Here is a 27,790-nt window from a genome sequence, read left to right as displayed (position 1 = left end):
TCTGACAGAGACTGGGGTGATGAAGAAAATGAAACTAAACTTTGCAATGATCGCTAAAAACCAAGAGGTCCTGAAGCAAACAAGCAGCTGCTCTGTCCAAGCGTAAGAAGTCTGAGAAGTCAGGGATGATACTGACTTTGTGAAAAACCATCTGGGATTTTCCAGAGCAGCAGCACGTGGAGTCATGGATCAGTGAGAGACTTGCTGTTAGTTTGTAGCTGAGAGCTATCTTGTGAAGTCTAAATTTGGTTAGTCAGCTCTCTATACCACTGCCCTGGACTGAACAGTAAAGTGTCTTCTAATTCTACATATATGAGTATGAAGGTATCAGTTCAGTTCGGTTCAGTCGCTCAGTCATGTCCGACTCTTTGCAACCCCATGAATCGCAGCACGCCAGGCCTCCCTGTCCATCACCAACTCCTGGAGTTTACTCAAATTCATGCCCATCGAGTCGGTGATGCCATCCAGCCATCTCATTCTCTGTCGTCCCCTTCTCCTCCTGCCCCCAATCCCTCCCAGCACCAGGGTCTTTTCCAATGAGTCAACTCTTCGCATGAGGTGGTCAAAGTATTGGAGTTTCAGCTTCAGCATCAGTCCTTCCAATGAACATCCAGGACTGATCTCCTTTAGGATGGACTGGTTGGATTCCTTGCAGTCCAAGGGACTCTCAGGAGTCTTCTCCAACACTACAGTTCAAAGGCATCAATTTTTCAGCGCTCAGCTTTCTTCACAGTCCAACTCTCACATCCATACATGACCACTGGAAAAACCATAGCCTTGACCAGACGGACCTTTGTTGGCAAAGTAATGTCTCCGCTTTTCAATATGCTATCTAGGTTGGTTGTAACTTTCCTTCCAAGGAGTAAGCGCCTTTTAATTTCATGGCTGCAATCACCATCTGCAGTGATTATGTGTGTACATGTACTTGTTGGTCTTTGATAGTACAGTGTTTGGCTTTCTTTTCTTCTGCCTAAGGCTGCATGCTGCCACATCCATGAATAGGTGTTAGGCTTTAATTACGTATTAATGCCACCCTCTGAACTCAGACAACCTCCATTCTAAAAATGGGATTTGGTATTCCTGGCAGCTCAAGACCCTGTGTGCAAGGCAGGGAACCTGGGTTCAATCCCTGGATCGGGAAGATCCCCTGGAGAAGGAAATGGCTACACACTCCAGTATTCTTGCCTGAAGAATCCCACAGACAGAGGAGCCTGGAGGGCTACAGTCCATGGGGTCACAGAGTCGGACCTGACTGAATAACGAACTTTTTTTCACTTTTTCACCAAGAAAAAGGTTTCTCTCCACTAAACCTTTTGCTTTAGAGTAAATTCTTATACCCACCCTCTTCCTGGTAGATTAACAAAATCTGTATCATTTTCAACCAGAATTGGTCAATTTTTTTTAGGAAATGTTTTCTTGATCAAGAGGTAATAAAGGCAAATCAAAATCAAAATCAAAATCATCACAGCATGCAGTGAGAACACAGTCTCTTCTTTGTGATACTCCTACAAATATACCTGATTTGAATCTCAGGATGAGGAAACATTCAACAAGCTTAAATGGAGGCAATAACTGGCCTATCGTCATCGGAAGTGTCAACATCATAAAAGTCAGAGTACCCTCTGACAGGATCCTTCACTATACAACTATCAAAACTTGAATAGGGTCTGAGGATTAGACAGTAATACTGTATTAAGTGCTAAGTTCTCGACTGGCATTGTTGTTTTACTGTTGTACAGGAGAAAAGAATTTTGTTTCTAAGAAAGACGAAATATATCCTAAAGCATTGGGAGGGTACTGGGGCACCAGGTAGACAACTTAACTCCCAAATGGCTCAGGTAAACAAAAGTCTCTGAACTGTACTTGAAACTATTTTATAGGTTTGAGATCATTTCAAAATAATTTTTAAGTGATGTTTCTTAAAAATAAAACAAACAAAAAAAAAATCCCAATCTCCATATTGCATTTAGTAAAGGAACAAATACTGAATCTTAAAAACTGAGAGAAAAAAAAAAAAACTGAGAGATACAGAGAAACAATAAAATGTGTCTAAAAGTGTCAAGTTCAAGTGCATTTTTTAGGATCTCTTGGAAAAGCATCTAAAGAGATTTAAGAGGTAACAAGGATTTAAAGTTTCCCTTTCAAAGTAATAGAAAGATCATCCAGGGTATACCGGGCATAAACAGAAACACCTCTTCAGCACTTTAATTTTTTTAATACTGATTATAATGTCGGCTCTCTTTTTAAATACCTTTTACTTGTTAATATTCTTAATGGAAAAAAACTGAACTATAAACAATTTCTGGGGATAAGATAAGCAATTCAGCATGAACTTGCAATCACAGAGGACTGAAAAATGACATCACTATATACATATAATCTCCTCTATGCTTCACACTCATCTTTGTCAATAGCCACATCTGTTTTTAATGAAAATGTCATGAAAAGTTTTGGAGTTTCTCAGAAACAACTTGGCCCGAGTCAGAATTATGTGCACGATGAGCACCTTATTGTCCAAGGAAGACACTGTTCTTTACCAACTTCAGTGGGACATATATTTGCTTTTCTAACAGGTCTGCATATTTCAGATTTCTACTATTTGAGAAAGCAATCCCCTGGGTTCAAGGTATATAGGTCACAAAACAGCAAACCAGCTACCTTGGAATCATTAACTCCACAAGATAACTACAGTTAAAGATGATTATTAGGCCAGAAAGCAAATGTATCTCAACCTACCAAAATGTAGCATTTTTAACCTGCCATGCACTTCCTAAAGGCAATATGTCCTGTACCTTTAGAAGGTAAATACAGGATTCAATGACATCAAAACCACAAGTGAAATCATTCACAGAAGTGGACAAAGATGTGGGAAAATGACAGAACCATTCCTAGTGGGGCATATAATTTTTCTTCTACTTAACATATTTTGTAGATTTCTTTAATAGAACACTTTAAGCAAAGATAAACAACGGGATAGTGTTTCAGATGCATTTGTACTAACTATGGAAAATGGGCTGTGAAAAATCAGAGCTTTTTAATTTTTTTCCTCACTTCAGAATCTGAGAAATTCTAATCATAAAGTACATAAAATTATTATAAAGACTTAATTTCGTAAATATTTTTACAATTTTGTATTTAATATAAAGCAAGTTCACATATTTTCTAACTTCCCATTTTCCAAAAGTAGAGGAACTCAATCTTGAAAAGTTGATTTTTATAAATCATGACATTCTTCCATGAAATTGAGAGTAATTTTGAACACCTTTTCTTCTTTGCACCTTTGAATTAACACTGGCATGTTTTGGTTATCACAGACTTTGAAAAATGAATGTTCATAAAAATTCATATTAATTAAATTAAAAAAATCCTCATACTCTCTGACTAGATTAAAAAATTCCTTAAGAGACAAGACCATGTTAGCTTTACAAGTGTAAGCACAGCTCCTAGCAGAGTGCTTGGAATATACAGATGAATACTAAGCCCACGTTTTTATGTATACTTATAGTAAACCACAGTGGACAGAGAAGCCTGGCAGGGGTCACAGTCATGCAGTCCATGGGGTTGCAGAGAGTCAGACACAATTGAGCACACACAGACTCAAATGACCATATCTCAGGTGCTATTACCATTCTCTGCCTCAAGAAAGCTCCCTCCAGCTAATGTTTAAAAGGACTACTGGGGGCCAGGGAATCGCTCCAAATTAATAAAGATCTCTTCCAACCTAGCTGCTCCCAGTGAGAAGAAATAGATGACTTCTACCTATTAAATATTTAGCAAATACCATTAAAAGATACTCTGAGAAACAACAGAAGACCAGAGTTGAAGTAGGGAAGGCACAATCACCTTTAAGAAGGATTAAAGTTACTTAAGTGCAGTATACCTGGCCTTCACATATATCATTTAGCCTCACAGAAATTTGGGCAAAATCAAATTTTATAAATTAAAAAAAAAGGCTCAAAGACATAACTTTAAAAAGTTGTGAGCACAAGATCAAGATTTAAACTTAGACGTGTTTAAATCCAAATCTCATGTTCTTACCAATGTAACACATTACCTCAATACAAAATTTAGTTTCATCTTAATAATTTTAAATAAAAAAATTAACAAATAACATACATTTATAAAATAAACAAGCTACAACAAATAAAAATTAAAATAAATAACAAATTATCTTCTGTTTAAAGCCAGCACACTCACCTGCCCTGCTTTACTGAACCGGTGGCCTGCCAATATCATATGAAATGCATATTTTCTAACCATGGGACTCTTCATGTTTATAAAGCAATGTGCCGCCTGTTCCAAAAGAAGTGCACTTCGAAGATCAGAATCCTATTGAATATTTAAAGAAAAAGAGGGTTAATTTAACAAAATTACAGAGTTAATTAGTGAAAAACATTTTCTTTCTTAAAATAATATACAGTGCATCCAATATTTAACTTGGTAGTATCTAAGAGCAGAGATCAATAGACAATCCAGTCTTGATGATTCTTTCTTCCAACAAGCACAAATTTGAAAAAAGTTCAAAGAAGTCTCTACCATGAAACACTTTCTTTCACTTTACACAAAGTCAAAAGTCTGGTTGTGATATGCACCATGTAATAAATCTGTGAAGAAATGCAATCCCTTTTCAAATGGCAAAAAAAGATTATAAACTGAGAATTTAATATAGGTATACTGACTCAAACCAGAAAACGGAGTACAGAATAAGATTCAAATCTAATTTCTTCTGGAAACTGATCTGTGACATACAATAGCCTATTTCTATTCATCCAATAAAAGAAGAAAGCTAAAACAGAATGTATGTAGATCATTAAATAATCAAATGTTACTTTATCCTCTCTAAAGGTTTACTATACTTAAAAGGAATTCTCAGTTTTGCTCTAGTTTAAAACAGCCAAAATAACTGCTTTTCATTAAAACATCCAGAAGGTTTCCCCTTCAAAGATTATCACCTACTATTAGTGTATTAGTAAATGATATGACTCAAATTAGTTTCCACTGCAACTGACTTACAACAGAGTCTACAAAAACCACATTGTACATTTATAGCCTCACCATAAGGACAATCTTTCAACTGACAGAGCTATCATCACTTGACAAATAACTGAGAAAGCACGGAAGGTTGCTGATCAAGCATCAACAACTCTTTCACCAAACTTTCTCTAGCTTTTCAGCTATTCTCAAGCTGAACTTACCATGCCCTTCCATGTGTTCTGCTGCCATTATTTTCCCCAGGGAAAGTTGAAAACAGAAAACATTGACTTTAAATGCAATAATTTCAACAAATTATAGTCACATCAAAAAGTGTTCATAGACTATTGATTACTGCAACTATCTCCGTAGCAATCATAAAATTATATTAGAGTGGAAACATCTGAGGAAAAGCATTCAGTAGATGGTAGATATTATCTATTTCAGACCTCCTCATAACAAAAACTAAATGATTAGATGATTTTCTTAGTTAATTAGATCCAAAAGCTAGTGAGTGGAAAAACCAGGAATGAACATTAACAAACAGTTGTTAACCAAGGCATCAGAATTACTTGGGGAAGATAGGGCATTTACATCTCTATTTTTTTAGGAAAATGCTTTCTTCTTAAAAAATTATTAAATGTAGCCTCTTTTTTTTCCTTTAAGAATAAATGTTGAAGAAAAAAAGGAAGTATCTTTCTTCCCCACTTCATGCCTCATCTGACTGACTCAGGGATAACTACCATTACCAAAATGGTACTGGCCTGTTCCATTTCTCTCATTCTCTAAATACGTATGTATTTATATAATAAATGCCACAGTTTTGATATTCATACGTTCTTATACAGAAATTGTATTACACACAGTATTATCTCGCTTTTTACCTTAGTACCACCAACATCTTTCCAAAACATCTACATCTCTCATTTCTTTTAAAGCCACTTTATATTCCATTATATAAATGTATAATTTATTAATATAGTCTCCACTTGACTGATTTAATATTGCCACAAACTTTTACTACTACAAAAAGAACTCTTTAATAAACATCTTTAAAAAATATTTTTTAATAACTATACAAATATTTTTATTAGACAAGTGTTTGGAAATAGAAGTGCTTAGTTAATGAAAGCTATGCATATACTTCAAATTCTAATCAATATATGTGTATATCGGTACAAAAAAGGTCATAACTGTAAAAACTCCCAGAGAGCAAGAGTTTATTTTCTACTCTACCCAGCCAAAAATTAGTTTTAAGATTTTTTACCTTTTTCATAAAAGAAAAATAATACTTAGTTCTTCAACTTAGACTTCTTTAATAGTAAGGCTGTTCATTTACCATATGTTTAGGGATCTTTGTACTTTTTCTTCAAACTGCCTGTTATGCCCATTTGTGAATGGGTTTTTGTGATTATCTAGCTTGTAAGAGCCCTTTGTACACTTAATCAATATTAAGCCTTTGTCATACATTTGCAAATAGTATTTCCCAGTTTTGCTATAAAAGAGTCTATTCTTCAGTAGTCAAACACACTATCTTCACTTTCACGGCTTCAAAATATTGCATCAAACTAAGAAAGAATGTTATCATTCCTAAATTTAAAAATATGCTCTTCCAGTGTGTGTGCATATGTATATTCAGTCACTCAGTCATGTCCGACTCTTTGTGACCCTATGGACTGCAGCCTGCCAGGCTCCTCTGTTCATGGAATTTTCCAGGCAAAGAATGGTTGTCAATTTCCTACTCCAGGGGGATCTTCCTGACCCAGGGACCAAACCCATGTCTCTTGCATTTCTTACAGTGGCAGGCAGATTCTTCACCACTGCGCCACCTGGGATGCTCCATATTTTCTTTGAGGTTATTTCATTTTTTCATATTATAACTTAATCAAGCTATAATTATATTATGCAATGAATTAGATAGGAATCAGCTAATCAGGTGTCACAATACCATTCAGTGACTAATCTAACATTCCCCACTAATATGACACAATGACAGCCAATCATATGTAGCATTTAAATTCTCATTCTATTCTATTACTTTATCATTAATATCTAGAACAAGTAGATTCCCTCTAAATCTACTTTGGAATTTAGGTTTCTCAATGGAGTCAGTTTAAGTCTAGTAAATTTCTTAAGTGTATGCCCAGCAATGCACACACATCCACACACGCACACATGCATGCACACACAGAGCATAAAACATCTTAATTCTCTACAAAGCTTCATTATCCTGCAAAACTTGGTGGGCAGCAATCCTGGACATTCTGATTAAAATAAGAAATATACCTGAGATGATTTTGGTGGTGTGTACATGATTCTAATGTACATCAATTGAGAACCAGGACAGTAAACCCTCAACAGTCTCCACTTTAACTGGACTGACCAACCCAAGAAAGACCTGGAAGTCCACAGCATATATTAACTTAGCTGAAGCAAAATGTGCCTCCTGCGTTCAGTAAAGCTGCTTTCTGAGAGTCGATTTGCAGAGCTAAACACTGCACTTACATCTCACTGCCGCTTTGTTCTTGTTGACGGAAGAAAAATGGCAGAACGTCACAGAGGGATAGCTTTATCCAGAAAGGAGAGGCTTTGAATGTTTGAAGCATACAATTTTACTTCAGTGGCAGCTCACAACCATGCTATGACAAGGCCATCATGCATGCTCTGTGAGGAACTGAGAAAACGAAAAACCCAGGGTGCCACTTCAGCAAGAACTCCAGTCTATGAACTCTGCCCGCAACCAGGTATAAAATCACCTGGGGTAGAGGCGTCAGTAAAAACTTACATGAAAACACAGCTGATGAAGACCACAGCTGTACAAACCTCACTGAATCAGATCTCAAGGATGGCATGGCACTAAGATTTTTTTCCCTCGCATAACTGTGAAATTAATAGGAAAGGTGCTAACAGCTGACCAACTTACCACAGGAACAGAACAGTTCCTCCCAAGCTGGAGAAACTTACAGCAAATTGCTGCTATTACAATACCTCTGATAAGCTGATCTATTTGTATTTGAATGGAGTAACACACAAAAAGCATCATATGACCAGAATAAATGTTCAACACAGAAATACAGACACAAGTAGGGGGAAAGCATCATGCTTTAAAGCACCAAATTTAGACATACTACCTATGTGCTGATCAATGGGACATGTTTTATCATGAAGCTGTATTTGCTCTGCCATGCTGAAAATCCCAGGGCACGACACAAGAGTTAAGATCCACTTGCCCCTACACTTACCGTGCAAACAACAAACTCAAAGCTCAACTCTTTTCACCAAGGCATCACAGCTGTCAAGGGCTACAATGGTATTAACAAAAAACTAGGAAAAACAATTCCTGAGTGTCAAGACTGTGTGACTCAGTTCTCTACCCTCAGGATAAACGGACTTGTCATTTTATACAGCTTTTCCAGTAAACAAAAGCACAATAAATATAAATTATTAGCTAAAATTTAATAATCTTAGACACATTATGCCTAGCAGTCTCTACTTTCAAGTTACTTCAAAGAAATACCTGAAAAGCACAGTAGAAAAGGCCACTAAAAAGCACAGCTTCGAGGGAAATACATTCACCCCCATCTTTCACCCCAAAGCACTAAAAGACAATGATAAATTTTCTAGAATTTCATAACAAAATAAATCATCCAGGTTTGAAAAAGGGTTAAAAAAAAAAGTTTGAAAGAAAAAACAGTGAAAGAAAATAATGTTACAATGAAATGCAAGAATCTGCTCTAATAAAAGAAATTTTATTCCAAGCTTCTAAACCATAAACTCCTTTTACAGTCATGGATAATTCCTAGGCTGAAAAACATAGCCAACATATTCAAACCTAAGTTAAGATTATTTATTAAAAGAGAGAACATCAACACACTCAAGAGCCTATACTCAACTCTACCAAACAGTTTATGTCTGACAACTGTTCGTATTGGTCAGTGTCCACACAGTATCAATTATAAAATATTTTTATTATCATCCCTTAGCCTACTTAGTTGTATCCTAAAGAAACCTTTTTAGAATAGTTAATGGTTCAGCTCAACAAACATCTGTAAACCATATACCATGTGTCAAGCCCAGTGTTGGCCACTAGGGAAAAACAAAGTTGAAACAACAGTTTCCTATCCTCAAGAAGCTAACAGCTTAAACATAAATTTTCAGTATATGATATGTCAGGTCTCACAGCATATAAGAGGGCAGGACAGACACACTGAGGACAACCTGGGTACCATCTGAAGGATCTAATTGCTATTGGAACCACTGAACTGAGGTGAAGAAAAGATGAAATGGGACAAAGTCCAGGAGAAGGACATTAAGGACACGAACCAGGATAGTAACAGGAGGGATTTTAAGAAGAGAAAGATAAGTGAAATATTTGAAGTTATAAAAAGAACACATATTTAAGAAGTTAAAAAATCCTCTATGTCACTAACAGTATAGAAGACTATAGAAGCATCTCAAATAGTTTCTGCCTTGAGCAAATTAGGAGCTGGTTGGCTACAATTTAAGATCATGATCTACAAAGTATTAAGTTTAGTTATTGATATGTGGACTCAAAGGTGCACTGGAAACACTCGAGTAGGTGAGTCTAAAAGGCAGTTGGTGGTGGGAGGGGGGATCGGGATGGGGAATACGTGTAAATCTATGGCTGATTCATATCAACGTATGACAAAACCCACTGAAATGTTGTGAAGTAATTAGCCTCCAACTAATAAAAAATAAATAAATAAATAAAAAATAAATTAATTAATAATAAAAAAAAAAAAAGGCAGTTGGTCATTCAAATCTAAAGCTCCAGGGCTGGAGAGATTTGAGAGTGAAAATCATAACTGTAAATAGATTACACAAAAGTAAAAAGGTACAACGGTCCAAGGATTAAAACCCTAGGGTAAGTTAATATTTAATGGGCAAACAAACGTGTCTGTTTTTTCTGTTCTTGAGCACTCATCTAAAAAAACATGTCTTTAATCATATTACTGCCATTCTTTACAAGCCTATAGTTAATGCAACTTAATGTCTGTTGGAAACCTTAAAAAGCAGCTATGAGCAGGTTTTTCCTCCTTCTGAAATATTCATAATATAGAATTTTTAAAATGCTTAGGATGATTTAACAAGTTCATATGAATGAAAACAAAATTAAAAATTCCTGAATATTTTTAAGTATCGATTTTACATCAGGAATGATACATATGCATGCTGCTTTAAATACTGTTATCCATAAGTCAAAACCTAATTCACAGAAGACATACAATGCATGGCTGTGGTTAATAATCATGTAGACATAAAATGTGTAAATAAAATAAATCCTGTTTACAAAACATTGCATTTAAAATTAATTCTACAAATTACTAAAGTAGCCAGGTTATAAATTCCAAAAAAGAGATGCCCCTTTAATTTTGTTCTGCATACCCTTCTCAAGAAAAAAGAAAATGCTTTTTTAAAAATATGGAACAATACTAATTAAAATAAGTACTACACAGTTATAGTACCTCACTGGTCAACCGTATTAGGAGAGCTGCAGCCTCTGAATATTTGCCTTGGCTTTTTAAGATTTCAGCACTAAGCAATACACATCTTTCAGCCAATACCATATTCCTAAAGAAAAAAAGTCAAGAAAAATATAATTAGCACTAGAATAATATTTTAGTACATCACAGTAACCATGAATTCAACAAAAATTTCCAATTCTAAAAGAAATCCATATCCCTGTTTTCCACTTACCAAAAACGGTTAAATAAAACAACTTCAAAGAATCTCTTAACTCATCAAAACTTTTTTATCAGTGTATAATTTTGCAGTAAGAATACAACATAAGGAGACTTCCCTGGTGGTCCAGTGGCTAAGATACTGCACTCCCAATGCAGGGGGCCCAGGTTTGATCCTTGGTCAGAGAACTAGACCTCACATGTCTCAACTAAAGATGCCATGTGCCACAACCAAAACCTGGCACAGTTAAATAAATAAATAAATGTTTAAAGAAAAAAAAAAGAACACAATAAAAAGTCACATTTCCTATATGAAAAATGCTAGAACATAACTGGAACCAGCAGTTAGTAAACAAAACCTGCTTTCAGACATAAAGGAAGGTAAACATTTCGTCCAGATTTCTTTTCTTTCCTTACTGTAAACTCTGGTTATGTGTATTTCATTTTACTGACTACTTTTGGGAATAATGAGACATTTTCTCTCTGGTAGTACTACTGAGATGTTTCACCTGGAGATATCAAGGAGCTAGTGCTGTAGCTGTTCCTGACCAAAATCTTCTTTTTGAAAATATGAAATCAGTTGATTTTTCTCATGGGCTTCTACCATCAAAAATCTAGAACTGGATTATTTATTCTTGAATAAAAGTAAATGAAAACTGAGAAATTTCAAGATGGAATCCTTTTGTTCAGAAATACAGCTGACTCTAGAACAACTCAGGGAGTGGGGTTGCTGACCACTCAGTGTAGTCAAAATTACGCGGCTGGCCCTCAGTACCCACGGTTACATATCCATGGATTCAACCAACCTAGGATTGTGTAGTACTGTAGTACGTATTTTGTGAAAAAATTCACATATAAGTTGGACCCGCAGAGTTCAAACCCATTTTGTTCAAGGGTCAACTGAAGCAGCAAAGTTCTCATTTTACTTTCTAATCCTTATATGAAAATACCACTTGGCCTTAAAATTACAACCAAGGATCACTAACTTGAAGGCCATTCTGAACAGTTATACTTTTAAAATACAGTTCATTGCTTCCAAAATTACTGTAGTCATCTGCCATAAACTTTCTACAAACCATGATTTTTCTTAGAGGGTTGGTATTTATGACTATCTGAGAGTGCTTTGGGCTTCCCAGGTGGCTCAGTGGTAAAGAATCCACCTGCCAATACAGAAGACATAGGAGACACGGGTTCAATCCCTGAGCTGGGAAGATCCCCTAGAGAAGGAAATAGCAACCCAATTAAGTATTCTTTCCTGGGAAATCCCATGGACAGAGGTGCCTGGTGGGCTACAGTCCATGGGGTCACAAAGAGTCGGACATGACTTAGCAACTAAACAACAACAATTTACATATACTACAACATGCTCAAATAAGCTCAGTTCTTAAAGAATCTTTAGTAAACTTTATAAATCTTAACGTAATTGTTTTTTGTCTTCACATGTTCCCCCATATGACCAGTTATGAAGTGACAAGGCTACTACAAGTCTAGGACTTTACTGATTCTTTAAGCAACATTTTAAACTCATTGTGTCAAGCAGTGGAAGTGCTACAGATTCAAGCCATTTCTAAAACACAATCCCTATCTAAAAGCAGAAACTGACATAAAACAGATAATGAAGAGTACAACTGATCTTTATTACGATATGAGAGATAAAGGAGGGAAGGGAAAGCTTCATAAGAAATTTATCCAGATAAATAGGACTACATCAGTTAAAAAGTGGGGCATGGCATTCTAAGGGCACAGCTAAAGTATACTCTATTTCCTGTATTTTAAGAAAATTTATTTATATTTTAATATTTCTCAGATTGGGGAGATTCTTAAAATTGCTATGTGTAACTAATGTAGTATATGCCCAAATATCTATTACGTTTATGATAAACCTTACCAAACATGGTAACTTAGAAGGAAGATTATACAGTAAATGCATGACAGTTAAGAGTGTATTTAGAAAAAGCATACAGTCTGTTGTGAACAGGAGGAAAAAACCAGACTGCCATATAGCTACTGGGGTCAATGGATATTTTCACTTTTGTCTTGAATGTGAATCTCTCTGCAAAAGCTCTGGGCTTCATGAAGACAAGGAAAATCTTCTCAGAGAGAAGAGTTTATGAGAACTTTAGCCCTTTGCGGAGAAAGGACTTTAAAGGACTTCTGGCTTCCTTACTGCCTCCCTCTCATAGTTCTTCTATCTTTTGAAACTTTTTTTCAGACTTCTTTGAAGGTTCCTCTTTGACGGAAGGCTGTTTCTTCTGCCAGAAACTTCCAATATAGTCTCAAACAATAATAAAAAGGGCAGGATTTGATACTGGCTCAACCATTTATTAAATGCATGCCCTTCAGTTCAGTTCACTCACTCAGTCGTCTCTGACTCTTTGTGACCCCATGGACTGCAGCCTGCCAGGCCTCCCTGTCCATCACCAACTCCCAGAGCTTATCCAAACTTATGTCCATTGAGTCAGTAATGCCATCCAACCATCTCATCCTCTGTCGTCCCCTTCTCCTCCCACCTTCAATCTTTCCCAGCATCAGGGTCTTTTCTAATCAGTCAGTTCTTTGCACTGTGTGGCCCAAGTATTGGAGTTTCAGCGTCAGCATCAGAACTTCCAATGAATATTCAGGACTGATCTCCTTTAGGATGGACTGGTTGGGTCTCCTTGCAGTCCAAGGGACTCTCAAGAGCCTTCTCCAACACCACAGTTCAAAAGCATCAATTCTTTGGCGCTCAGCTTTCTTTATAGTCCAACTCTCACATCCATATATGACCACTGGAAATACCATAGCCTTGACTCGACGGACCTTTGTTGGCAAAGTAATGTCTCTGCTTTTTAATATGCTATCTAAGTTAGTCATAACTTTCCTTCCAAGGAGTAGGTAGGTGTCTTTTAACTTCACGGCTGCAATCACCATCTGCAGTGATTTTGGAGCCCCAAAAAATAAAGTCTATCACTGTTTCTACTGTTTCCCCATCTATTTGCCATGAAGTGATGGGACCAGATGCCATGATCTTAGTTTTCTGAATGTTGAGCTTTAAGCCAACTTTTTCCACTCTCCTCTTTCACTTTCATCAAGAGGATTTTTATTTCCCCTTCACTTTCTACCATAAGGGTGGTGTCATCTGCATATCTGAGGTTATTGATATTTCTCTCAGCAATCTTGATTCCAGCTTCAGCTCCATCCAGCCCAGCGTTTCTCATGATGTACTTTGCATATAAGTTAAATAAGCAGGGTGACAGTATACAGCCTTGATGTACTCCTTTTCCTATTTGGAACCAGTCTGTCATTCCATGTCCAGTTCTAACTGCTTCTTCCTGACTTGCATACAGATTTCTCAATAGGCAGGTCAGGTGGTCTGGTATTCCCATCTCTTCAAGAATTTTCCACAGTTTGTGGTGATCCACACAGTCAAAGGCTTTGGCATAGTCAATAAAGCAGAAATAGATGTTTTTCTAAAACTCTCTTGCTTTTTCAATGATCCAGCGGATGTTGGCAATTTGATCTCTGGTTCCTCTGCCTTTTCTAAAACCAGCTTGAAGTTCATGGTTCACATACTGTTGAAGCTTGGCTTGGAGAATTTTGAGCAATACTTTACTAGCGTGTGAGATGAGTGCAACCATGCAGTATTTTGAGCATTCTTTGGCATTGCCATGAAAACTAACCTTTTCCAGTCCTGTGGCCACTGCTGAGTTTTCCAAATTTGCTGGTGTACTGAGTATAGCACTTTCACAGCATCATCTTTTAGGATTTGAAACTAGCTTTGTTCAAAGTGATGCTTCCTAAGGCCCACTTGACTTCGCATTCCAGGATGTTTGGCTCTAGGTGAGTGATCATACCATCATGATTATCTGGGTGATGAAGATCTTTTTTATACAGTTCTTCTGTGTATCCTTGCCACCTCTTCTTAATAGCTGTTAGGTCCATACCATTTCTGTCCTTTACTGAGCCCATCTTTGCATGAAATGTTCCCTTGGTATCTCTAATTTTCTTGAGATCTCTAGTCTTTACCTTTCTGTTCTTTTCTTCTATTTCTTTGCACTGATCACTGAAATAGGCTTTCTTATCTCTCCTTGCTATTCTTTGGAACTCTGCATTCATATGGGTATATCTTTCCTTTTCTCCTTTGTTTTTCACTTCTCTTCTTTTCACAGCTATTTGTAAGGCCTCCTCAGACAGCCATTTTGCTTTTTTGCATTTCTTTTTCTTGGAGATGGTCGTGATCCCTGTCTCCTATACAATGTCATGAACCTCCGTCCATAGTCCCTCAGGCACTCTATCAGATCTAATCCTTTAAGTCTATTTGTCACTTGCACTGTATAATCGTAAGGGATTTGATTTAGGTCATACCTGAATGGTCTAGTGGTTTTCCCTACTTTCTTCAATTTAAGTCCAAATTTGGCAATAAGGAGTTCATGATCTGAGCCACAGTCAGCTCCCGGTCTTGTTTTTGCTGACTGTACAGAGTTTCTCCACCTTTGGCTGCGAAGAATATAATCGATCTGATTTCGGTGTTGACCATCTGGTGATGTCCATGTGTAGAGTCTTCTCTTGTGTTGTTGGAAGAGGGTGTTTGCTCTGACCAGTGTGTTCTCTTGGCAAAACTCTGTTGGCCTTTGACCTACTTCATTCCGTACTCCAAGGCCAAATCTGCCTGTTACTCCAGGTGTTTCTTGACTTCCTACTTTTGCATTCCAGTCCCCTACAATGAAAAGGACATCTTTTTTGGGTGTTAGTTCAAAGGTCTTGTAGGTCTTCATAGAACCATTCAACTTCAGCTTCTTCACCATTACTGGTTGGGGCATAGACTTAGATTACCGTGATATTGAATGGTTTGCCTTGGAAACGAACAGAGATCACTCTGTTGTTTTTGAGATTGCATCCAAATACTGCATTTCAGACTCTTTTGTTGACTGTGAAGTTTTACTCCATTTCTTCAAAGAGATTCTTGCCCACAGTAGTAGATATAATGGTCATCTGAGTTAAATTCACCCATTCCAGCAAGTTAAACTCTTATGTTTCAATTTCCTTGCCTGTAGAATGCAGTAATAATAGTATCCACCATTTCATATGTTTGTTGTAAAAAATAAATGAGCAAATAAATTACTTTGGCACAGTGGTAAACACTGAGTGCTATATCAGTGTTAATCTTTATTACTAGTGCTGTATTCTAAACACATTATTATGACTACTACTACTACTTCAACACTATAGCAGACAAAACTGCCTTTGTATCCTCATCTTTTAATTTTTCCATTCTACATAGAAAAGGCTAGTATTAATCTTTCTGAAAAACAACCATGTCAAAGCTCTACTCAAATATTCAGTAACTCCCCATTTATTAAACATAAAGCTTAACTACAGATTAAAAATAGTAATAAATGAGAATTAATGCTCTGCCACACTGATTTCTCTCAAAACACCTTTCCATATACACAAAACCCTCTAATCTAGCCTGGGCTCTCTTCCTTTTCTCCAGTAGTGTTACATCCAAAATACTGTTGCTGCCAACCAAAATTCCTAAAATATCTTTATGGTTCTCAAATCCCAACCACCTTTCTTTCAAGGTCTATTCTTCAAACATACCATGAAACCTTCTCTGGACCAACTTTAATAGTCTCCTTTACAGGTGGTGAGTTCTGACTTCCAAGGAGTTTCAACAGAACTCACTACATGTACAAAACGTTTCTCTTTTTCTTCCCGAGACCATTATCTAACTCTCTGTATCTGCCTATTTAACAAGGAAAGTTCAAACTAGCTAACTCCTGGCTTGACAGTAGTTAAAGTTAAAAATGTTCTCAAAATACAAATCGCCCTCAATGAAACAAGTAAGTTCAACTTACATATAACTAATTCCTAACTACAAATCCTTCCAGGAAAGGGAAATGTAGTAAAAATGACCTCCTCATCCATATATTAACTTGATATGGGAGCTTTAGATTAAAACATAAAAAAACAAAGAACCACTTATATGTAATAACAATATAAATGTCAAGTTTATCTCTAAAGGGATAGAACATAAATATTCTAGTCACTTACTTGCAGATATCCCTGTATGTCTGAATTGCTGTATCCATATAATGTGCAGGGTATGGCCTGGGTGCTCCTGGCTGAAGAAAAGCTGACACAGCTGCCATTTCCTAGAGGAAAAGACATTACAGTATTTCAAAACAAGAAAATTCTTGTAGTCAGTTTAGCATTCAGAGTCTAAAAATAGGAATGCAGTTCACTGAGTTTTTTTATGTAGCCACATATATAAATTTGATAGCCTAATGCAGACTTGGAAATAATTATGTTTATATGCTTTCAGTTTTACAGTTCTCCAATCACATTCCAAAGTCGGTCATTCATTATTTAAATGAGTTTTTTTCAAGAAGACCTAGTAAACACTTTCGGTCATGGTCTGTAACTATCAAGTAAGATTTCTGCTGCCACCTCCTCATTATTGCCTATTCCTTAGAGAGTAGAGAACAAACCAATGATAGAACCATAGACAGAGAAACAAAGTACATCTGTTTCCAATTTATTGGCTTCAATATCTGAAAACAGAGCTCACAACAACTTGTACTATATACCTTTCACCTCTTACAAACTCTATGGTTCATATTCCATATCAGAAGACACAAAAACCATTTCTGAAACTGATCTTTCAACTTCTTAGGACTTCTTCCTTCAAAGACCCATTCCATTGTCAATAACTCAAATAATATACAATGGTGCTAAAGGATATAAAAATGAAGATGAGGGGCTTCCCTGGCAGTCCAGTGGTTAAGACTCCATGCTCCCAATGCAGGAGGCACGGGTTCCATCCCTAGTGGGGAACTGGGATCCTGCATGCCTCACTGTGCAGCCAAAAAAGAGAAAGAAATGAAGATAAAAATGAAGGTTTTGGACTCTTAGTAAAATACTGTATTACATTCATACTTGTAGTCTCATATACACCAACTTTTAATAAAAATCTAACTAGAAATAAATGAAACTTCCATAAATTGGGGGAAATTTGCTAATGCCAACCTACTTATAGGATGAATAAACACTTTTCTGCAATAGTTTTTAAAATAGAGGAAAAAAACACAAAAATAAATTATGGGGTAAAAAACTGGGATGATTAAAGCCTTCAACCTGACAGCCTAGTTAAGTTCCATGACAGTACGAACCCTACCTGTTTCAGAGTATCTGTATCCTCAGCATCCAGTGCAAAAATTTACTGAAGCAACTGAATGAAAATATGTGATCTCCAAGTGACAAAATTTTCTACAGCTCTGAAACATCATGTTTTCTTAACCAGCTTATATTTTAACTAATACATATAATGAATATACAGAGGGTTCTACATTACACAAAAAAACTAAAACACATTACATATAGAGCACGAAAGTGGAAACGTGAGTCGCTCAGTCATGCCTGACTTTTTGGAGATCCCATGGACTGTAGCCCACCAGACTTCTCTGTCCATGGAATTCTTGAGGCAAGAATACTGGAGTGGGTAAGTCATTCCCTTCTCTAGGGGATCTTCCCAACCTCGAACCCAGGTCTCCTGCATTGCAGGCAGATTCTTAACCATCTGAGTCACCAGGGAAGCCCCACATATATTGTATAATACTATATAAAAATACATTATATTTGCTACATAGGCATTATACTACTATATATATTACATATATATACACACACACATACATACATACACACATCAATAAAAGTGTACAAAGGAAAAAATCCTGTAAGAAAAATAAGCTTCAAATTCTAAGTTACTTTCAAATTTAATTCTGCAAGAAATTACAAATCAATATACATACAAGCTAACAATTTCTAAGGATACAATGAAACATTCAGAATGATCACCCCAAGTAACTGCAGGATATTCAATAATCAACCATTAAATCATTTCTTACAGTATACAATAACAGGTTAACACATTTTACAAAGACTTTCGTCAAGAACTGGAGTGACCTACTTAACCTTCAGCTAGTTATGACAAATTAAACTACAAAATAAACAGTATTTCTCCAAAATTTTTTTATTGGTTTTGCTGTGATGTAACTTTTAACTTTATAGTTAAAATAATTAAGTATCTTAATTTTCATCAAAAAAGACAGGCAGTATAGTCTGTGATCAATTATCTACTATGTGAATGCTAAATAGGAAAGTAGTATCAGTACAAACAGAATTTTTATTCATTCAAAAATAGTTTTTCTTAGGCAAGGGGATCAAAAATAGCAAATAAGAATTATAACCTTCAGCAGGAAAGGAAAAAGCTCTGAACTTAGCTCTTGCCCAAGCAGGAGCTTTTGTAATCTGTGCTTTAAGAAATAAAAACTGAATGCCTACTCTTTGTAAGTGTGTGTGCCTGAGGGCAGGGGGCGTCTCTCTGGAGATGTATACTCCCAGCCTTGCACAGCTCTTGCTCAAGGCAGGCTGCACTTCTTTCCATGCTTACCTTCAGGACAACGCCACTGGTTACGAGTTCTTTTCTCCACCCCAGGGTTCACAAACTGGTTTTGTGTGCTTTTTTTATTTCTTGGGATAACCTCCACTATGCTAAGCTGTCTCACACAACACCTCATGCTCTGGTTACAAAGATACATAGCTTTTAGAGGACTCTACCAGACCAGTTTTTCTCTAAAGGCTTATTATTTTAAGGTAATCATAGACTACAACGATTTTTAAGTGTGCATACGTTACAGCAGCTATGCCTTTTCTTTCCAGTGTTCAGTTATTTTCCCTTCATATGCCTCTACTAATATGCCCGATATGCCACTAATTTGCCTCCATCTAAATGGTTTAAATGCAGTATTAATCAGATCGTAGACAGAAATGAAAAAGCTTAAATACCATAATATCATACAAATTTTCTGCCATAAGATTTTCTCAAACTTTCAATTTTCAGATACATTATGCATAATTTTGTAATTATGAACTTACATTATAAAGTATTGATGAAATAACATTTAAGTGTTTGTGATTTTCTATTAGCTTATGTTAGTTAACCATACACCAGAGGTTGTCTAACCAAGGACAATTCAAATACTTTTTCAAATACTTTTTTTTTTTTTTTTTTCAAATACTTTCATTCATCAACATTTTCAGTTCCTGAAGATTTTTTAAAAGTTAGATGACTTTTTGCTATTTTAGCTTTACTTTTTAAAATGACTATCTTATTTTTATATATACAGTATTAAAATAAATGCAAAATAGATGGCAGTTATTAAACAGGTTATCTACATGATAATTATCAATGAAGTAGAGTTCTCATGTATTTTTATTCTTCACACTGTTTATAGCTTACACGTTTTTAAGAAGACTACAGAGGCACGCAGCGTGGGGAAGCGAGCACACGACGTGTGCCCTCTGCCTCTGCCACCTCTGCCGCCACCTCCTTCTGCCACTCGCTCGTATGCCCCTTTGGTGTGGACCTGGTACCTCTTTTTGGAAGCAACAGCTGAGGAGACTCCTGCACATGGCACGGCCAATGAAAAGCCCAAGGGAGGAGTCAAGACTGAGAGTGATAATCCTATTAATTTGAAGGGGGCAGGACAGAGGGTTCTGTGACACAGTTTAAGATCAAGAGGCACACACTACTTAGTAAACTAATGGAAGCCTACTGTGAACAACAGGCTTTGTCAACGAGGCAGACCAGATTTCCATTTGTCTGGATGCCAATCCATGAAACAGACACACCTGCACAGTTGAAAATGGAGGCTGAAGATACAACTGATGTGTTCCAGTGGCAGACAAGAGGTTTCTACTAAAAAGGGAACCTGCTACTTAACTCCAGAATTCTATTCCTCCAGACCAAGAAGACATTCTCAGTTAGGAAGCTGCAATTTGGTTCCACCACATCCTGACTACTACAGTACAGTTTCTCTGTTCTTTCCTTTTCCCCTTCCCCATTCTTTAACTGAACATAAAGTAACTGGTGTATGTGCACAAGCACACAGCATTTTTTTTTAAAACCAAATGGCCAATGGTATGCTTTATTCAACATCAAATGGGGATGAGATGGGGAAAAATACTGGTTCTCTGAAAATATCCCTTTCTCTTTTCTCCATTTAGTGGCATACTCTTTCAGCTCTTATTTTTATATTCCAGCAACTCACTTTGTTCTAATACAAAAAGGACATAAAAATCCTTGCATACCATATCCAATTGGAAAATTTTAATGTTTTTCATTTATCATTTAAAACCAAGAACAATTTTGTAACTTTTCTGTATGTAGCTGTTACATGCAGGGCAATCTGTCCTTATATGGGATAAATTACCCTAAAAGAAATGAATCCTAGTTTCCCTTTAAGTCACGTGTCCTGTTGTTTAAATAAATAGACCATGTAGAAAGTAACAATGCTAGTTTACGCTTTTCTAAGCACAGAAAGTACATTACAAACATATTTGTGACAACTTTTCAATTACATTAGAAGTTTATAAGGCAACACAGAAAATCTTTCTGAAATACCTAGGTTTTATATCAATTACAAAACTAACATTGCCAATGCCTACTGACAAGCCTAAATATAAGGTAGTGTGCCAGGCACTTTACAAACCTTGTACCTTATCTAACCATATTTAGGATTCACATTCTACAGATGAGAAAACTAAGGCTTAGAGATGTTCAGTAACTTGCCTAAGATGAAAGTTTGTTGCACACCAAAGTACATGTTCTTAACCAATAAACAGTCTTAGATCAGAAAAAAAATTTCAAACAATTTTAAAACATTTTTGAAGAGGAAAAAAAAAGAATCCTCTAAAAACGAGAAGTTCTTATCCTGGAAATACAGTACAAACTGTAGTTCAAATTAAATAGAAAGTACTAATCAAATCTAAGAAACCCTCATGTATGACCATGTTTGAAGATACTAATTTAAGAGAAATCCATCAAGTTGTCATCAATTAATTCAAAAGCTGTAAAGCATTATGTGCTCTTTGAGTACAACTTTATCCCTAGGGAAAATTCCACTTGCCATTTCATAAAAAAAATTTCTAAGTCATTCATGGTAGCAGAAACAAGAGATTATAGTACTACAGAATACCAACCAAGGCACCAGCTGCATAAAGCATTGCTTGATCATTAAGAAAATCTTTCTTTGCAGTATGATAACAACTGTACGCCAAATCATAGTGCTGCACCAAAAAGCACAAGTCAGCCATCTTCCTGATCTGAAGTTCTGGCGCTTCTGGTGGATACCTGTAGATACAACACAAGAAAGGAATTCAGAATCTATGACCTCTAAGCCATTAAATATTACAAAATGTCTAAAAAGATGCCCAACTGTCCAAAACACAGGAAAATCTGATTCTGTCTTATAAAAATTCAGGCAGAATTTCTCAAAGATATTTGGAAACAGACTGTTACACCTGTATCTATATAATTTATATCCCTATACTGAGAACTTCTCAGAAGGCAAGCACTTTCCCCATGGTCAAATTAGGAAGCAAATGATCAATTCCAGGTGACTCACCTTTATGTACAGTCAAAAAAAAATCTAAAATGAATTTTATTTCCCCTTAAAACCAGATTTTAGACAAAATTTCTAAATACATGCTATGTCTTAGAATTACTAGACCTCAGTACTTTAATAAAGAAGAGTTATCAGTGAATACCTAATCCAACCCTTATCTTTTTAAGGAAAACAGACCCAAAATAATGTGACCTCCCTGTGATCTTGTTTATTTTTAGATATGGAATTACTTATAGTTTTTTTTTTATTTAATATAACTTATTTATGGTCACTGTTCTTATCTACTGGAGTTCTGACCAAAATGAAACTAATAAACTATAGATATAGTCATTTTTTGCAGAACATCATTAGTTAAACACTAATCAGAGTTAAATACAGGAAAACTAAAAACAGTAATATTTTACTCACAGCAATCCAGATGTATTTTTTAGCTCATTAATGCTCTTTTCTGGAACTTTACTGCCACTAAACCATTTTTTAGTTGCAGAAAATAGAGATCGACTCAAACCTTTTCTTGATATTAGCTAAGAAAACAAATGAAATATGTTGACAAACATGAGTTTAGTATTCTTTACTTACATAGAAAACAAAAAATTCTAAATAACTAAAAAGTTTTAAGAGTAAGCAAATGTGCACTTTAATAACAATGATTTAAAGAAAATCATCCAAAATCCCTAGTAAAAATAAATAAGCCTCTTCTAGGATTTACTAGAATTTCATCACTGATAATAAGTTAATAAATTCTAATATTGGTCTATTTTTAAAATAAAAACATAAACTCTTTAACTTATACTATTATATTTTCAAGTTTATTATTTCCTGAAATTTTAAAAAATACTAATGCAAATAATTAAGTCTTACCTGATCATTTAATTGCCGAATCGTTTTCTCTATATGTGGCAAAAGGCCCCGAAATGTGAACTCTTGTATAAACTGTCGAATTCTATCATGATCAGTAAGGGTTAAACATGCACCATGGATAATTCCCGCATTTGCTTTCTTTGCTTCATGTAAAGACGAGGCGGATTTGACATGATCTGGGCCATCAGTGCTGTTAGAGGAGTCACTGGCAGGGTCCAGTTGAAGCGGGTGAGCTCTAAAGTTATTTGGTAAGCCATCTACTGAGAAACAGATCTTTCTTTTACTCTCAGAAAGCAACAGAAAATTGCGGCATACTACCATACTGCTAAAGAAAAGAAACAGTATTGGAACCCTTTCTCTTACTGTATGTCTTAGAAGTCTAAGACAACAGCATTCAAGTTTCCCCCTAAAATCAGGACTTGGGTTAATACATAGTATGTGTAATAGAAAACTTTTAATTCATGTAAATAAACGAAGAAAAATAGTGTTAAAATACAAAAATTATTTTTAAATAGCACAACTAACCAATGAAAAAAATTATAACAAAAAAATTTTAAAGCTATCACTATCTAAACTGTAATTTAAAATACAAAAATAAAACTCTCAAAATTACGTGAATGGGGGAATAATTAATGCTACATATCATACCATCCTTTGCTTTCTACCAAAAAAATTTTTATGAAGTTTGACTTATTACTCTTATAAAACAAATTTTTAAACATCAAAAAACATCAAACTCAAATAACTCAATAAAATCTTCAGAGGAAAAGCTAATCTGTCCATTATCTCTTTTCACTATGAAAATTTCCCCCATCTTTTATATATAAAGATTAGCATGCTTTAATAAGAGTGCTATTTTCAATCAAAAGACAAACTTAAGAGAAAGTCTATCAAGACCTTTGACTTCGTTATCTAATCCATCCAATGAAAGCAAGTTACTATCGGAATTCTTATTTGAAGTTATAGTACAAGGGCCATCTTCATATGATTCCTATCAAAATAAAATACAAAAAGTGTTAACGATTATACTTAATCATGTTTAAGATATTACCAAATTTATCAACTATAATAAACCTCATTTTTTTTCCTACAGCAAAAAATTTCTAATCCTCCAAATTCTTAACTTCTTCCATGTATATTCTATCACTTAAATCCACACTTATTATATCCTTATATTGTTTCACATGCAAACTACCCTAATTCTTCAGAATTCAAGTTACTTCTATCTCAGTTTATGTTTATATGTGATATGCACAGGCCTATATGAATCCCTGTATGTGCAACTATGTAACGAAGAATGGCAAGACAGATGGACTACTGGAGTCAGCAGGGGTAAAAAAGGATGGTATGGAATCCGCGGGCTCATGGACGCAGTATTAATAGGCTGGAATGAATTCTGAAAACAGAAGTTTTGGAAAAATATCCAATGCAATGTTTACTTGTACAAAGGGTATTGGTTTCAGCCACCAAAAAAACAATGTCCATACTACTCCATGAGCCCACTAATACCATGAGGTATTATTCTGAGTGCCAGACTTTGAGAAAAATATATAACCTAGAACTTAATAAGGGGAAGGTGATCAGGACAAGAAATTGCCTAAAAACAGTTAAGAGCTGAAAAAATGGTATATTCAGCCTAGAAAAATATTTTAAAAGACATGAGAGTTATGTTCTATATTCTGAAAGTCATCTTAATGAAAAACTGACATGGTCCCAATAGGATTGAGTACAAGTAAAAGAAGAAAAATTTTGGTTGATCCTCAAGCTGCTTAAGCATGGAGCAGGTCACCTAAAAAGACAGTGAGTACTTTCAATAGATGAGGTCACTCACAGATTTAAAGGAAATTAAAGCATCAGAATGACGACTGGATCTGACAACCTTTAAACTATCCTCCAATCCTGGACTTCTAGGATTCTAAGCTGTAGAATATCTATAGCTCTGTCTTCTGTTAAAAGTTCTCCAACTGCACAATCTGACCTATTATGTTCCCTTTCCCAAGCTTAGATGGTTAGATTCTAAACTGAGTATTTCAATACTATTCCTATTCTGGGTATGGCCCTGAAACACCATTTAAAAGCTCTTCTACCTCCAACTGGTTCTTTTTCTCTCAAACATTCTTCCCCAGCATTATCTTAAAGAAGGTCAACAATCATCTCAATATTAAAGTGAGTAAAATTTTAAATCTAAAGTGATTTAAAATTTCATATGTAAGACAAAAAAAGGCAAATAAACAGATTATTAAACAATATTTCTACTAGAACATCAAAATGTACATACTTTCTAACTCATATTTCTTAAAATAGTATCACATAAAGTATATAATATAGCTTAATTATACAAAATATAAATATATTTTCCATTTACTTTGGAAATCTTCCTTCTAAACAAAAAACAGTCAACTCTTGATTATCTGAATTAAGCATATAACTTGGCATTTGACCAGTACCAAGTGGCATAAAATTCTATCTTAAAAGTTGGACAGAACGTGAAACTTTACACCCACCACACACCAGCCAACAGATAGTAATTAACATTAGTCTAGAAATCAACATTAGAAGAGTTGATTAGGAAGAAACAAAACTTCCTGGAAATTCAAAAGAAAAGGAAATCAAAGGAAAGTTAGGGAAAAAAGCCCACCCACCTAAAAAGTATGAGCTCCAAAAGGTGGCCATAAGAACAGCATGTTGAAAATGAAGGAAGGCAACCCCCAGAGCATGTGGATAATAAAGAATTGACTGTAAGCATTCATAATGAATTTAATGTGCAAGCCAAAAATTCTATTATATACGTGTTTAGTCAATCTAATTCAATTCTTAATGTATAATTCACTTTTCATCTTTCTTTTTTTGCCACACCATGCGCCTTGTGGAATCTTAATTCCCCCCTCAGTGGAGGCACAGAGTCTTAACCACTGGGCTGTCAGGGAAGTCTCCACTTTTCATCTTTCAAGAAAACAATTAACACTGATATTTATACCTGAAGGGTATACACAGAAGGGATTACTGCAGTTAAAAACAGCTTTTGAAACATTAAGAGCTCACATACTAATGGATCAAAACTAGCCAGATTCCATAAAATAACTACTGGTAATTCTACAAATTCTACAGTGATGCCATTAGCCATAAAACTGAAATACAGCTTTTGTGGTTTGCTTCATTGTTGTTTTTTACATATACCTGGTTTTGAATACTATTTTTCTGGAGATACTGACTCCAAGGATCTGGTATCTGTTCATCTGATGTTCGATTAGATGTTCGAGAATTAATTTTAAGTAGATAGCAACCCTGAGTTCCATATTTCTGTTTCATTTCTTCATAAATTGACTCAGCTCTAAAATAAAAAGTGGAAAAGTGTGTAGCCAATGGAGAGAGGATCTTAGGCAATAATAGATGTTAAAATAATACAAAAACCATGAAAAACATAGTTCCCAAAAAAGATATTAGAAGTAGCATAATTTTAAAACTTAAAACAAAGTTCATGTTTCTAACTGAAGTTAGCTAGCTGGGTTATCACCTTAAAGTACAGTTACCAAAGTACGTCTCATAGAATAAATTTTTAAAAATACTCATGTTATTAAAAAAGAAAGTTTCAGTGGTCACACTAGTTTGGGGAACTACAGTAATCAAGCCAACCAGTTTCTTTGCAGCAGACCACCTCTGAGTCTTCCATTTGCTACTGTGTACAGTGAATTTCCAAACAGTGGGTTCAAACTTATAAATCAGAAACTCAACTATGTGGACTAGTCTTCAGGAAATAACTTTGGGAAATTCTGCCTTAGATAACAGATACTTACCAAAAAATATAAGTGCTAAAATAGATAATTATAGCATCCCCCCAAAAAAATCATCTTTTACTGCTACACTTTACCCTTCCCTAAGCAGTCTCCAAAGAAAACACAGTTTAGAAGAAGAAAAAAAAAACAAGAAAAGCAGTCAAAATACTTATTATATAGAAATCCAACTTTTTTGCTTAGTTTATCATCAGCTGGACCCATGAGCTAATCTCAGATGCAACAAAAAGCAGTTGATTTCCTTACTTTTAGTTAACTGGACTTGCTAGTTGGTAAGAGATAAGACAATTCAAGTCAGCCAGCCTAAGAATCAAATAGTATATTCTAATGGAAATGAAATTTTGGAACATAGAGCTAACCTAATTAGTTTTTCTCGCTAAACTCATCAGCTATCTGGTATCAAAAAACATATGGATATATCCCATTCAATGCAGATACTAATACTATACAAATAACAAACCTAACAAATAATTAAATCCTATTACACACTGTAAAATTAAGGTCGGTTAAGTAAAACAGTTATAAATTTGTATAAACACATAAAGTATATGTGTATGTATATTTACTCACGTACAATAAACTAAACATCTACTTGCTTTATCAATGACACTGTTAAGCATAAGAACCACTGATTAAAAAAAAAAAAAAACACTGCTCAACACTTTAATTACCACTTAAATACCTATGTTATAACCAATCAATATGGAAGGTATCCATATTCAAACAATTGAAACGAATAAAAGCCAGTTCAAATTATTCCTATTTATATAATATACTTTATCCAAGAAGCTACAGATTATTTATGATGTCAAAAAAAATTATAAAGGTTAGTAATCCTCAGAACAATTCTTTGGTTTTATCGAGAAAACTTTATTTTAAAACGGTGGCGTGTGCTCAGAACAAGGACAAAAAAACAATTATTTAACTGCATTTTCTAAACAGCATTGACATAACAGAATAACAGTTTGAAACAAAAGATTAATTTTGATCAATATCTTAAACCAAAAATCAAAAT

General features: G+C 35.2%; 1 protein-coding gene and 1 pseudogene across 2 annotated transcripts in view; one reads left to right on the top strand and one right to left on the bottom strand.

Moving 5' to 3' along the window:
• Window positions 1–27,790, bottom strand: part of TRAPPC8 (trafficking protein particle complex subunit 8) — an 85,450-nt gene that overhangs the window by 38,356 nt on the left and 19,304 nt on the right. The window contains exons 5-12 of one of the 2 annotated variants that reach the window (XM_043888920.1): window positions 26,162–26,315; window positions 23,882–23,975; window positions 22,985–23,241; window positions 22,532–22,647; window positions 21,699–21,849; window positions 16,707–16,807; window positions 10,458–10,563; window positions 4,198–4,329 (exon numbers count right to left, since the gene is read on the bottom strand). In XM_043888920.1, coding sequence (XP_043744855.1) covers window positions 4,198–4,329; window positions 10,458–10,563; window positions 16,707–16,807; window positions 21,699–21,849; window positions 22,532–22,647; window positions 22,985–23,241; window positions 23,882–23,975; window positions 26,162–26,315 — 1,111 coding nt within the window. Of the gene's footprint in view, window positions 1–4,197; window positions 4,330–10,457; window positions 10,564–16,706; window positions 16,808–21,698; window positions 21,850–22,531; window positions 22,648–22,984; window positions 23,245–23,881; window positions 23,976–26,161; window positions 26,316–27,790 lie in introns of both variants that reach the window. The other variant, XM_043888919.1, reaches the window with a different exon arrangement.
• Window positions 19,866–20,419, top strand: LOC122684602 (annotated as a pseudogene).

The sequence above is a fragment of the Cervus elaphus genome, chromosome 27 (genome assembly GCF_910594005.1).
Source record: "Cervus elaphus chromosome 27, mCerEla1.1, whole genome shotgun sequence".
Classification (NCBI taxonomy): Eukaryota; Metazoa; Chordata; class Mammalia; order Artiodactyla; family Cervidae; genus Cervus; species Cervus elaphus.
This window is presented reverse-complemented; position numbering and strand designations above follow the sequence as displayed.